Below are 14,642 nucleotides of genomic sequence, written 5' to 3' on the forward strand. Positions count from 1 at the left end.
AAATAGTGTCGTACGGGAAGGTGTTCAATGTAAAATTTGACACGAATAACACATACAGTATGTAACACAGTGACTCAGAGACACTTCAAACACCGTGACACATGACAGGCTTTGTAAGTGTTTCTCTACCGTCTGACTCCTCCAGTGTTTACAAATGGCGAACGTGTCCTTTAAGTGTCACTGTTGACCAAATACCTCTGATCAAATGAGGGTGTTATAATTGTATTTATTTGTATTATTTCATGACACAATGTGTAACGACGTCTTTTTCACAGTTTATCGGGCAGTGATGGTTTGTCTTATCCACTGTACATGAAGCTCATTGAGTATTTTTGTCGCGGTGCAGAGTGAAAACAAAAAGCATTCGTGGTGGAAATCGTCGTACTCGCTGCCCTCTTGTGGTTTTCTGCAGTCATGACACTTGTACCATGGTTTAGTTTACAGTCGCTACGTTGGATATGACGATTAGAAGCTGTGACACCGGCTACGTTTATGCGACAGTCTCGCGTCTGTTTTTGTTGCGTCAGCCGCTAAATTATTAGTATGTCATAGTGTCGCTCAGAAGAATACCCGACGGATCACAGCTTAATGTGGGAATTTTAAAAACATCAAGGCAACAAAGTCCTAACAAAAACAAAAAAATAAAGAAAAAATAAAGACAAATGAATGAAAGAATACTCTAATATAAATACAATATACAAGATAATAGTCCTCCATCTCTTCACCTTCTGACCCCATCTCACTCTCCCTACTAAACACACACACACACACACACACACACACACACACACACACACACACACAAGAACAGACACACACTTGACTCAAGGCATATGCAGGAAAGGATTACGGAAAGGGGCCGAGACACTGAACATAGATCACGCTGATTGCAAGCCAGATGGGATGCTTCTGAGGCACATGACATGCTTAAGTGTGTGTGTGTGTGTGTGTGTGTGTGTGTGTGTGTGTGTGTGTGTGTGTGTGTGTGTGTGTGTGTGTGTGTGTGTGTGTGAGTGGACGGGGGTGTGGCGGTGGGACGTCACGTTGTGGCGACAGGGCTGCAGGATGGGGTTTGAGTACAGGTGAAAGGGGAGGGTAGAGAGAATGGTGGAGCTGTTGTCACTCAGTCTTTGTGGGCGGAGCCCAGTCTCAGTGTGTTACCACAGAGCAGCCTCGTCCTCTCGCTCTCTTCCTCGTCACTCACTTCCTGGTACAGTGTGTCTCCCAGGCATCGGTCTGGCATCTTCAGGTGGAGAGAAACAAAAAAACAAGATATTAGGGAAAAAGAAGGGAAAACAAAAAGAAACCGAGATCAACATTATATTTGGAAACATCTTTGTCACGTTGTAGGACGTTTAATAAAATATTATCCATTGTCCCATCCATCCAGGGACAGACGTGGGGACAAACGTGACGAGCACATTAGCTGGACCTACTGATTCAGGATCTGCTGTTCCTCTGCTGCTATTAAGCCGCAGTAACTCATCCAGCTCTTTCCTGCTGTTATCTCAGACTTCCCTCTGCTGCTATTAAGCTGCATGACAGCTTAATAAATATCAAAGTGAACTCCGGCCCACTTTCTCCCTCCTTCACATCGGTTGGATCAGATAACAGCAGCGTGTCACTAAAAACACCGCTGCACATTAACCGAGTAAAGACATAATTCAATCAAAACAACTGAAAAACACCCGCCGCTGGGGGTCTTTGAGGCTTTGTAATTAAATCTAACAAATGCGAACTCCGACATGGTTTCTTGACTCCGCACTGAGCCTGTAATAGAAGGAAAACAGGAGGAGGGAGCGGAGGATTCATAATCAGTCTTTCAGCACAAGTTCATCTGCCCCTCACACACACACACACACACACACACACACACACACACACACACACACACACACACACACCGCTTCCCTTTAAGACCCGGGCCTACAAAAAAAAAAAAAAAAGGGGGTCAACGGCGGCATTCCTTCTTTGATATCAAAGGTCCCCTGGTTGCTCGTAGCCTGAACAAAAGCTTTTTCATCTGGTCAGCGGGCAAATCCCCTCCCCCCCCCGCTCCCTAATAAAAGTGGGGCCCATTGATGTCTCAAAAAAGCCACTGAGAGAAGATTGTTTGATAGGCCAACAAAGGAATTTGAAAATAACTACTGTTTTCATCCTTTACTGCTCCATCTCTATTTTACCGAAATACTAAAAAGCATTTCATTTACTTTAAATTTTGATTACCTGCATCTCGATTTGGTTAATTCCAAAAATTGTTGTCATAAACAGTTCATTATCAACGTTGTAAGATCAGCCTCACCTGCTCATGATGCTGCTATGACCTCCGTGGACACGGGCTCGATCTCCTTCACGGCCTCCTCGATCACCTCGATCACCTGCGCCATCACTTCTGCGCACTTTCCCGACGGTGTCTCCGGTGTCTCCATGACTTGGCTGGGAGCCGACGCCTCTTCCGTCGCCTGGGGCTCTTCCGACAGCGTTGAGAGTTTGCTTTCAGTCGCAACCCTTTTGGCCTTTGCGTCGGTGTCTTCAGCCACAGAACCGTTGCAGTCAAACTCTTCCGCGGCCTCCTCTTCCACCGACGGCTCCTCGAACACCTGCGCCGTCTGCAGGACCACTTGGAGTGGCATGTGGATCTCCAGCACTTTCTCTTTGTTCTGCTCTGAAGGGGCCTCTGACTTTGATTCCTCCGATTGCGGTTCCACTTCCTCAGCTGCTTCTTCCACACCTGGTTCCTGAACCTCTGCGTCTTCTTTGCTCTGCTCCTCCTTTACCTCTTCAAGCTCCTCACCTGTCTGACTCTCTGCCTTTATCTCTACAACTTCTTCCTCTACTACAATTTCGTCACTTACTTTTACCTCCACAGCTTTCAGCAACCCTTCTTCCGCTGATTTCTTCTCCTCTACAGACGCATCAAGGCTCTCCGTGACCTCCATCGGGATTGGGTCAATGACCTCCATGGCGACATGGAGCAGCTGAGGTGACTTTGATGCTTGTTTTTTGCAGACAACAGCAACAGGGGTGTCAGAGATAACAGGGGTGATCTCCGTCTGTTCCTCTATTGTTGCTACAGCCTGGACTGGTGTAGACGCGTCTTCTGAAACTTTATCCATAGCATCCTGAATGACAGCCTGGGCAATGACGATGCTCTGAGCCTCAATTTCACTGGTCTGCTGGACGTCCACCTGGATTTCCTCCATGTCCTTGCTGGACTGCTCAGCGACGGCACTGACCTCTGACGTTGCCGTTTGAGCGCTCGTGGCCTCCACAGTCTCTTCAGCTTCACCCTCCTCCTCGGCTTCCTGCACCTGGATCGAATCATCGCAGGCCGCCTCCGACGTATTTTCCGCGGCAACCACGCCGGATGCCGCCGCGCCGACTGGCGCCACGAGGACCACCGTTTCGGAGATAACAACCCCGTCACTTGGTACAGCTGCAGGGATGGTTGGCTCAGTCTCCTGTGTGATGGTGGTCATTGTGATTTCACCTATGGTGGAGACTATCTCTGCAGTCACAGACTCAACTACCTCTGTCACAGTATTCTGTTCGGTGGCGGCAAGCTGCTCCACGTCCATTTTCACTTCCTTGGTTTCCACAGTTGGCTCAGTGACTTCTACGCTCTGTGTGCAAACAGCTGCTTCTAGCGTTGGCGTAATGGGATCGCCTCTCACGACGTCCTTGGGAGAGTTCTCGCTCATGGTGGTGGGCTGAATGATTTCAGACTCCTCCTGAACGGCGCTGACAATTCCAACCGTCTCAATCTCGGGTTCGTGGCTCTCGCTGGCCGCTTGAGTGGCTGTCAGTTCACCCTGTGAACTTTCCACGACAGGCTCAAGCTCGGTGGTGTCCACCTGGTGCACTTCGGCATTGCACATGGCATTTTCCGCAACGGCGGCTTCCTCTGTAATCGCTGACTTCTCTTCTACTGACACCTGTGTGGTCACACCATCACGGATCACGGCCACGGACTCTACGATGGGCATCGCGGGTTTCTCCAAAGCTACTTTGGCAATCTCCTTGGTTCCAAGGCCAGTGCAGATAGCCATGGCCTCATCACGAGCATGTGGCTCCAGGATGGCATGTGTCTTTGACGCTGCGTTCTCAGTTGGTGGTTCATACTCTGTTTTATCAGAAGCTACCTCTACTGGCACATCTTCAACCGTCACATTTGTCTGGGGTGGAATCGCACTCATTTCGGCCGGTATGCCCCCCACAACCTCCTGTGCACTCTCCGACTTGGGTCTCTGAAGAACAGGAGTAGTTTCTGCAGATGGAGCTTGAGCAACGGGCTTTACCTCAGCCAGGGACAGTCTGCGCCCCGTGCGTCTGGGAGCTTCAAGAGACAGATTTTCCTTGTCCTCGGTTTCGTCCTCGGCAATGTCGGTATCGACAGACTTCGGTGTGGCAGTGTTCTCCGCCTCCTCTGGGATGTCACTCAGCTGGTCGTGTTTATCGTCACCGTCTTCAACAGTGGCCGGGATCCATGAAGGGGATCTATCTTCAGTGGATACTTTAATCTGGAATTCAGCAGGTTCTTCCGGGGCTTCCTGTTCAGCTTCGACCTGGTCTTCATACTCTGAGAGAGGAACCACAGCTGGGGTGTCAGAGTCCTCCTCACCCTGTTCAGTGGAGGCCTGTTTTTCAGCCTTCTTCTTTTTGCGTCCGGGGAAGAGCTTCCTCAAAGAGAACGACGACTCATCTTTCGGTGCCTCACTGTCTGACTGGACTTGTTCTGTAGTCTCCTCAGGCTTCTCCTCAACTTTGGCCTTGTTCTTTGGCATAACCATGCGTTTCAGTGTGTCCCAGGTGGACTCTCTCTCAGGTGGGGGGCTTAAAGGTTCAGGGGAGGAAACAACTTCTCCATCACTGTCTGTGTTTTGGGAACTGACGATGGCGGCCTCAGTTTTGCCCACCTGCTCCCCTTCTAACGCTGCTGCTGCTGCTGCCGATTCCTCTTCAACCTTGGTCTCCTCATCGTCAGAATCAGAGGTCCTCCTTGTCCTCTTTTTGGGTCCACCCATACACATTAGAGCCTCCCAGGAGACAGAAGTGTCCATCTTCTTTTTGGGCTCCTCTGTGCTGCTGACCAGTTTCTCAGTGTTTTCAGTCTTTGGTTCTTCCTCGGTTGGCTTATCCTCCTTGGCCTCCTCCTCGACACTCTTATCTGCTAACGGGGCACTCTCAGAAGAGGACAGGGTGGCTGACTTTGCTGATTTTTCACCCGTGGCTTCATCTTCACTCTCAGAAGACCGTTTCACACGCTTCTTGGGTGTGACTAGTTTCTTGAAGGAGGACCAGGCAATGATGCCCTCTTTTTTCTTCTCTCCATCAGAAGCAACTTCACCGTCAGTCTCTTGGCTGGACTCGTTCTGGGTCACCTCCACAGCAACAATGTGCTCTCCGGACTCCTCTGGGGATGAGGGCCCACTGTCAGCTTTTGGATTCTCTGCCGACTCAGTGGAGGACTGAAGCTGCTCGGCCGCCTGCTCCCCAGACTCAGTGAGCTTCGTCTCAGTGTCTTTCTTGGCCTTCTGCTTCTTAGTTGAGAGCTTCTTTAAGCCGGCTCCAGTGAAAAGCTTCTTCAGGGGGCTTCCCTGGGGCTTGGCCTTCTCTTGTGATGATAGCAGCTCAGCCTCAGTAGTCGCCTCTACCGGAGCCTTCTCCTCTTCTGCACTAGGTTCTGCTTTTTCCTCTTCTGGTTTGGTCTCATCAGTAGTTGTGTTGTCAACAGTGACCTCTGACTCTGGGGTACTCTCTGATTTCACTTCCTCTGGAGTAGTTGGTGCCTCCTCCTTAGTTTCTTTCTCCTCCTTTTCTTCCACAGCAGCGTCTTCTGTCTTAGCTGTCTCCTCCTCAACAGCTGCCTCCTTGTCTTCCTCCTCTTTTGTCTTCCTGATGCTGGCTTTTTTTCTCAGGTTAGAGAAAAGTCCCCCACTGAAGAGCTTCCTGAAGGGGGACAGGGTGGTCTCTCCTTCCTTCTCCGCTCCTTCATCAGTAGCTTCAGCAACTGTGTCTTCAGCTGTTGGGGCGTCAGTGGTTTCGGCTTTGTCTGCCTCAGCAGCAGATGCCTCTGTAACGGCCTCCTTTTCTTCAGTTGAGCTCTTCTCCTCGGCAGCGGCAGCCTCTTCCTCCTTTGTAGGTTCAGTCACACCGACCTCCTCTCCTTCTTCTTCTTTATCTTTGACTGTCAATAGCTTCACAGGGTCTTTCTCCTCACTTTTGTCCTTCTTCAGTGTGAACTTAAAGCCCACAAAGCGGAAGATCTTCTTGAAGCCCACTTCGCTGGCATCCTCGGGTTTCTCCTCCGCTGCTTTTTCCTCAACAGCTGAGATGTCGTTGGCGTCGGGAGACTCTTTCTCCACTTTCTCGCCGTTCACTTGAGGAGCCACTTCACCCTGGACGGTGTCCATCATCTCAGGAGTCTCCTCCTTCTGAGCCACACCATCAGGCTGGCCAACTGAAATGACAAAATATGTATAGAAATTATTTGCTGTGATCCTAACCCCCTGAGGAGCTTTTATTACGCATTTGAGGACTAAATTGATGATTAGACAATTCGATTTTTTAATTTTGCGCAGCTAATCCTGTGCTACGCAAACACGGCAAAAATAAGGCATTGAAAGAAATAAAACAAATTCCATAGAAAATACACAATGACAGAAATGCTTTAGGAAATTTGTGGACTAGAACCAAAAACATGTGAGCAGAGCTGTGACACAACCTGGCAACCACCACTACTGTGGGTAATTCCCATGTAGTTGTACAAATCAAATACAAATGTTGTATTATCAGCTGAGATAAGAGACAAATACACACATGCGACACACACACACACACACACACACACACACACACACACACACACACACACACACACACACACACACACACACACACACACACACACACACACACACACACACACACACACACACACACACACACACACACAGAGAAGACGTCTGCCTGCCATGTGTATCTGTGTTTTGACAGAGAAGGCGTAGGGGGATTACGACCGGCCGGTGTTTAAAGCCTTTCTTCTTTCTTTCTTTCTCTGCCGTTCTCCTCAGATCCCAGTACAGGTCTGGAAAACCTCACATCTGATACCCCTGGACTCTCAAAAACAAATTCCCAGGACTTTTAATGCCTAGCTATCAGCTTACCCGATTACCCACACACTGGGAAACGCAAAGACGCACACGCACTCCCTAAAACCATGCAGGGCTGTGGGAAGAACCTCCTTCACAAAAAACGCTATGTAAAAAAACAAACAAGGTATTTGATTCCATTTCCCCATTTTTAACATGACATCTGCCATGAAAACTGGATAAAGATTTCAAATAAATCTGTCCCAAGAGGACAAAAATGTTAAAACTTTGCGCCCACATCCTTTTCCTAAATTATAGGCCCGACGCTTCACTCAGTCGCACCGCATTCCTAGAATATTTTAAAACTTTAAAATGGAAAGAAATATTATTTCTAGAAATTATGTAAAACCTCAGCAAACACAGCAGCTTTTCACACTAAATGTGGATGATAAGATAAACACATGCTTTCAAAACCCCTAATGTTATTAGTGAGGGCACGCCCATGTATGTATAGATCTGACTCGAGTGGAATGTGAGCTATGCTGTCCACTCTGTGTTTGGGAGAAATTATTTTAGGATGCTCTAAACATAATCTGAACTTAAATACCAGGGGTCTTCAGGAATGTTATTGTTTTTGCTGCGGTTTGACCGTGTCTCGGCTGTGTCCGTGTCGGATCCAAAACCGAACCAAGCAGGCCTCTACCACCCCTCCTTAAAATAAAAAAAGTCCCAATCTCCTTGACCCAAATTCCACAACAGCAGGATGGATGGATGGGGACCCACCCCCATCCCAAGGCTCACACTCATGCAAACACAATAGAATTCTAACCCTCCCTGGCCTCCGACAATAAAAGGAAGGGGGGTGGTGGGGGGGGGGTCAACTTTTCTACTATCAAGACACGCTGCAGTTTGGGAGAAGTTTGCTGACTTTACCGAAATAATGTTAACGTGAATTTAAAAGGCCCAAAGTACGTTGTCACACGCCGGTGGTCTCTCTCTCTCTCTCTCTCTCTATCACACAGTTGTTAAGCAAGGAAGTATAACCAGAAGAACAACAAACAGCAGTCCAAGTCATATGAAACCTATGAGCAACAACAATAAATTCAGCTCAATTATGCACAAACAGCAAATTCATGTTAGGGTACATAATTAAACTAGCTCCTCTAAGCTGTTTTCAATGAAATTCTGGTGCAGTAAAGAGCTTTTGAATGACGACGTGTGTGTGTGTGTGTGTGTGTGTGTGTGTGTGTGTGTGTGTGTGTGTGTGTGTGTGTAGGAGGGGTCCGGCTGTTAGAAAGCCAGACGAGGCCATGTGTATCTACATGGATAGTAAAACAGGAACCATGTTGATTTAACAGACTACTGGCATCTCTCTCGTCTTTTTGATCTTTGTTTTCCGCCTCAAGTTTTTTTCTTTTTACAGGCAGACCACTGTTAACATCCCTAGATTGATTTGGGTTTGTGGTGGTGGTGGGGGGGGTTAATGTGTGGTGGAGGAGGTTGGGTGATTTGAATAACGACTGTACCCGAAAGAATGTGAGTGTGAGGGGTGAGGCTACAGGGGGTGAGGAGGGGACAGTTAAGAGATGAAGGGATGGCATTGTGGGGGTGGGGGGGTGGCAGGGTCTCTGCCCTTGGGCCGGAGCCCGTACTCACTTTAGAGGGTGTTACATATCTCTGGAACACACATTCATAGCTGAAATACTTCTCCCCGCTGGAGACGAGCTTTGTTTATGTGTGGGTGTGAGAGCATGTGGTCAGACGATGCCCTCATATTAAATATCATCGCCGCAGCCACACACAAAAAAAACAAACAACAATTGAAATCGACTCCAGTCTCCAGTGAGATCAGATAAAGTTTCTGTTGTGGCTGTTTCAACACTATGTGTTGTTTGGGGAGGGGGGGGGGGGGGGGGGGGGGTTGGGAAGCTGAATGGCAGCTATTCTTCCAAGACCAACTTTGCCAAATATATGCAAATCGTCATTGTAATTATCAGTCTGCAGCAGAAGCCCTTTAAACAAAAGAAGTCAGTTAAAAAAAAAAAAGAGGGCATGGAGACTCCCCCACACCATCCCCCAACAGACACGGTACTAGCGCTCCCTCTCTGTATCAAAGGTGTGGTCAAAGTCTCCCCGGAGGAACCTCCACATCACCGGCACTAACTACACCCGCTGTAGCACAGTTCATCTAACTAACATCGAGTAAAAGTCTGATGTGAACAACATGGATGTGTCTCTCTTCATATCAGTGCTTTGGGTTTCCAGTTTATGTGCAGAAACCACAAACCTGAGGTCACCACAGAGCAAAACGTTACAACATTACTCAATTTCAACCGTCACTCCCAATTATGAACTTAAGAAAGAATTGGTCTTGGCACGCAATTAATTTCATACGCCCCCTTTTCCTCCCTCCCTGCCCTTTGTGGCTAAAGCTGCTGAATAACCCCACTGGGAATTAGGCTCCCACTCTCTAATGAAGCGCTTCACATGACGGGACACAAGGAGCCGGGCTCAGACCGAGTTTAAAGCAGGGCTTTCAAAATGCTTCTGTCGATGCATCTCTTCATATATTTCTATCTGGCAGCTGCTCAGAAGTTTGGTGGTAGTAGAGGATGTATACTCCACCTTTCAGGGTTAGTACACCGTGATATCTCTTAGTACAGTCAATAGGCAGGTTTGTGAGGGGGGGGGGGGGGGTGTTCTCTTGTACACATTCTGAAAAGCTACCAGTGATGCTCAAGAATGCTGAAAGAACACTTGATGATGCACCTTTGAAGTCGAGCTCATAACAGGGTTAAAAGAAAAGATGGTAAAATAAGAAACCTACAGCACTCGAGCATTATTTGACTTTCTACACGCCGAGGCTCTGCAGTGGTCAAAGCACAACCATCACCCACCAAGCCAGGACATCTAGGAACCACAATGCTAACTCACCACACCCTCAGCACAACAATGCCCTCAGCCACTGCTTTGACATCTCCGGAATTACAACTACATAAATCAAAATTGGCGCTTCAAAAAGTAGAGCAGTCATTATTTCATCGTCAATCATTAGCAAACTCTAAATTGTTTAAAAAAAAAAAAACAATTAATGAGACCATGTTGAATGATTTTTTTTTCTTACCCGTTAGAGTTATTGTCCCAAGCATTGGTAAAAGTCCAAAAATTCTTTCTTCAAAAACTTACAAAAATAATTAAAAAAAAAAAAGGATTTAAAATTAAAATGTTAAGATTTCTAAAACTATATCTGTAGAACCGGTCTGTCTCGTGTTCCCTTCACTCGGTTAGGTCTGCAGGACGTTCTTCTTCACGCCGTGTGTTTCTCTCTCTCCTCCAGCGCTTCTCAGCCAGTATGAACAGAAGAGAGGAATCCACACACATTTCAACAGACTGACACACATGTCATGTTTAGGACCACCCCTGCCTCCCTCTTCCTCCCACCTCCCACCTCCTTTCTTCAGCTGTTCTGAATGAGCCCCCCCCCCTCCATCCTCCCCCTCCTCCTCCTCCTCCTCCCCTCACCCCCACTCAGACCTCACTGTCCAGCCGGGATGACTGCAGCTCATCATGTGATTTCTCTAGAAAGCATTTGCCAACCATCCCTCCACAGCAACTATCCTACAAGCTCCACACAAACCCTCCTCCCTTAATCCCTAATGCTATTTCATACACACTATTTCATACACACAAATCCATACACACACATTCATGCACATTGTTGCTACATTCTCCTTCCCTGGCCTCAAAACCCCATGTGTGTCCTCAAAATGGGCAGTTTCTCACAAACATTGTAAAGCAGCCACCACACCCCGGTCCCCCGTCCTCCCCCCTCTTCAGGAGGCAACCACGCACCCCCCCCCCCCCCCCCCCCCCCCCACCCCCGTATCTTATGGCACATGTCACTAGTCATGTGGAGGAATGTTGACAGAGTCAAAGCAGAAGAGGGGATTTCGGGATGTTTCTTTGTCATTTTAGATTTTCACATTTCACATCTGTAAAATGGTTTGGGGTTCCCAATCCCAAATTATTTTAAAAAACAAAATTCAAAACATAGTAATTGTTACTTCACTTTACAGTCCCAAAACTCTCTAAATATATCCCTTAAGTTCATACCCAGGGCCTCAGCCCAGCATGGACGGGGGTGCCATTGAGTTGCCGCCTGCCCCCTTGTGAATGTTAATAGGCCCCTCTCAATTACTCCAATGCAGACACATTTAATTCAGCTTTTGTCTAAGGGGGGGGGGGGGGGGGGGGGGGACTAGAAGGAATGCAGATAAATCCTCAGGTAAATACCAGCATAATCAGATCTGTCACACTTCAGCATTGTCCCAGAAGAATGTGTGAATTCCATCCAGAAAGGCTCCCAAACGGGTGATAACAGCAGTAATCAAGGACCGTCTGGTCTTCTGCAAACAACAAGACAACCGGCAGCAGGCACAGCAGTATCTCTTCAATCGTTTTCTCAGTTCATGTTTTCCCTGAAACTCTTTAAACTGCATATTTTCTCCATTTCTTAGGTGCAAACAGACAACAACAACAACAACAACTTAAAATCCAATCAGGTCACAGCAAGAGAACAAAGACGAAGCTCTGGGACGAAACGTGGGTGAAACCAATCGTTGCATTTTTTTTTTTCTTTCTTTACCAGAAACCACTTCCTGTGAGTTTCTTCATTATCCGTTGAATGGAGAGAGCCGTCGATACCGAGATCTATGCCCATGAATGGGAGGCTTCGTGGGTTTCTGATCTGAGCTGGCAGGAGTGAGAGCTGAGGAGTTCAGGGAAACAGCTACAGATCTGATGACATATTAGTATTTTCAGTATAAAGTTCCAGAGGATAATGAAGTGAATCTTCATAACGTTACGGATAAATGTTTCCTAACTGGCCTGTGCACGGCTGGCACTGCTCTTTTATATAGTTATAGAATATAGAACATAGAACTTAAATGTATCCGAGCATTACTATATATATTACTATCTCACCAAAGACCCTTTCATTTGATCACAGTCACTTACTTAGAATTTGATTCTGACACACCAGTGAGGCTTTTCTGTTGATGCAATGACTCATCCGGTGGGTATTTCACGATGTGTACTATACTACTTAAAGGCCGATATGACAGTACTTTGTATTGAGTGAACAGTGAGTCAGACCAAAGGGAATTCAGAGTTCGATGAGAGTACCTCTGTTTGGGGTCGGCCCACATCTTCCTTTCCCTCCCGACTTCCTTCAGATGACTCACTCACATCAGTCACATTCCTGGACTTCCATACATACTGAAAGATTTTCATTTCGGCACAGCTTGAGGCTACACTGAGCCCTATGGGAAAGAGGTCCATGTGGTTCGGTTAAAGGAAAAGGCTGGCATTGTATTTCAACAAACGTCAACAACTCCCGAGGAGAATATTAACCAGCTCTGACTTTATTCTAACAAATGTGTCTTTATGTTGACTGAAAACTATAAACCAGCGATGTCATCCTCTAATTTTGGTTAACCACTTCAACCTTACAGACCCACTACGGCGAGGACCATTTCAAACTCATCTGCAGCACAAACACGGTTCAAACCAACAGAGCTTTATTAGTAGGGCTGCAGCGCACGCTTCATAGAACGCCCATCACAAGTTCCCAGAGTACATTGCGTCTAGTTTTGTCTGATCAACAGCCTAAACGCCCAAAGATATTCAACACGCAACCATATGAGACTGAGGAAACAATAAAACAACCACATTTGAGAAGCTGGAAACTGGAGTTATTCCAAGTTTTGCTTTGAGAAATCACTTCAACGGTTAATTGATTATTTCACTCCATGTAAACATCCTATAACTTAAATCAGGAGCTAAAACCAGCCGAGACATATGACGCTGTTAGACACATGTTATAGAACAGTATATCAACGAGTCACTTTAAAAGTCTTTCTTTCATTAGATAAAAGCTCATTTAATGAATGTATTTTGTGTTTAAACCTCAGTGAAGTCAGGATAACCCAGCGCCGCGTCTGGGACGGCGACGCCCTTCATATCTCAGTAAATCAAAAAACGTGCCCGAGTTCAGGAATGTTTGAGGAGGGGTCTTCAATGGTCGGGCAAGTGGGGAGGGGGGGGGGGGTTTGCAGCCTGTAAAGAAGTGGATGACATCATCGGACAGCAAAGAAGAAAACGCCTCCTACTCTTCCAAGAACTGGATAGGACGATGTCGAAATAATTGGAGGAAAGGGAAACGAGGGCCGTGAGTGAGTGTGAAGCTAGCCGAGATCAGAGAGATATTTTCCTCCAGCGCCTCTCTTTTCTCTTTTCTTTTACATTTTTTGTATTCAGTTTTGCTCCTTTAAAAACTTTTGTTTTTATCTCCACAATCCTCACTCCGGTCGCCTTTAATCCGTCTCCCTCTGCCACCACTTTCCCCTCTATCCTCTCGAGGCCCCATCCCAACCCCTGTGTGGGCCGGAGGGATGGAGAAGAATGTCGTGCAGGAAACGCAGTCATTTCTCAACATCGCCGCTTCCTCCCCCCCCCCCCCCATTTCCTCGATTCTACACTTCATTCTTGTCTGTCCAACAACCCTTCCGCTTTTTTTTTCTCCTTGCCAACATTATTTCTGCACACGGCGTGACGCAGCGTGACGAGATGAACGCGGTCGATGTGACGTCTCGAGCTTGAGAATCCTTTGTTTGGTTTCGCTGGAAAACAATGGAGAATCGTGTTTACAGCGTTCGGCATTGAGGGAGAAGATGTCGGTTCCATGAAATCCATCTAATCTCGCACGCAACTGTTGGTGCTGACGGCCGTCCACTTTCAGTCCCACGACAAAAAACTGTTATTTTAAATGTAAGTGAAGAGCAGCATTTCTTCCAGAGGGGTATGTTTACCAAGTTTTACCATCTGTTATACTTGCATTCCTGAAATATCTGCACTGCAATTTGGCATTCCAGTTGTTGTTGTTATGCATGGTCTTGTCTTCCAGTACAGACACTGAATTGTGAAAATGGGGACGTGTAGATCTAAAGAAGTCCCTCCCGGCTTTGGAAATGGTCCACATTTACAAAACGAGACGTGACGGCAAAGAGACGCACCAAAAGGATTTACCAGACTGTCAACTTGCTGGTTCTATGAGATCCAAAGAAATGCACGTTTCAAATGATTGCATGTACTCACTGGTAGTTCGGATGGAGGCTTTTTTTTATTATCAAATAGTAGAAACAGGCCAGGCCCAAAAAAAATGTCTCATCTGGTCTCTGGAGCCAAAGAAGAGGGTTCCCCAGCTGTGTTCCATGAGAACAATTGCTCTTATCCTTCACGCTCTTCCTGGCTGCTTATCTATCACCTCGGTCTCTTGTACGCCTCTGCTTAGGATTTGGCAGAGATCCATTAATGTATGCTTCAGCCACACTCAAACATGGTTCATCTTAACGAGTCAATTAATCTCAACTGAGTGTTTCAACACATTTTTTTCTTTTCTTGCAAAGGTCAGAGGACAATTCCACTTGTTTCCACAACAATTTGACTCTTTTTGAGACTTTTCCAGAAACAAGTGAGGGTAACTTAAGACGG

General features: G+C 46.9%; 1 protein-coding gene across 1 annotated transcript; it reads right to left on the minus strand.

Annotated features, from left to right (window-relative positions):
• Nucleotides 1–932: 932 nt before the first annotated feature.
• akap12b (A kinase (PRKA) anchor protein 12b) lies at nucleotides 933–10,483 on the minus strand. Its single transcript, XM_068729817.1, has 3 exons — nucleotides 10,216–10,483; nucleotides 2,303–6,460; nucleotides 933–1,243 (listed from the first exon to the last, which is right to left on the minus strand). The coding sequence occupies exons 1-2, from the start codon at nucleotides 10,238–10,240 to the stop codon at nucleotides 2,307–2,309; spliced, it is 4,179 nt and encodes a 1,392-aa protein (XP_068585918.1). The 5' UTR covers nucleotides 10,241–10,483; the 3' UTR covers nucleotides 933–1,243; nucleotides 2,303–2,306.
• Between the last annotated feature and the right edge of the window lie 4,159 nt (nucleotides 10,484–14,642).

This window comes from Cebidichthys violaceus, unplaced genomic scaffold (assembly GCF_023349555.1).
Source record: "Cebidichthys violaceus isolate CVI_PGR_0920_01 unplaced genomic scaffold, fCebVio1.0.p SCAF_478, whole genome shotgun sequence".
Classification (NCBI taxonomy): Eukaryota; Metazoa; Chordata; class Actinopteri; order Perciformes; family Stichaeidae; genus Cebidichthys; species Cebidichthys violaceus.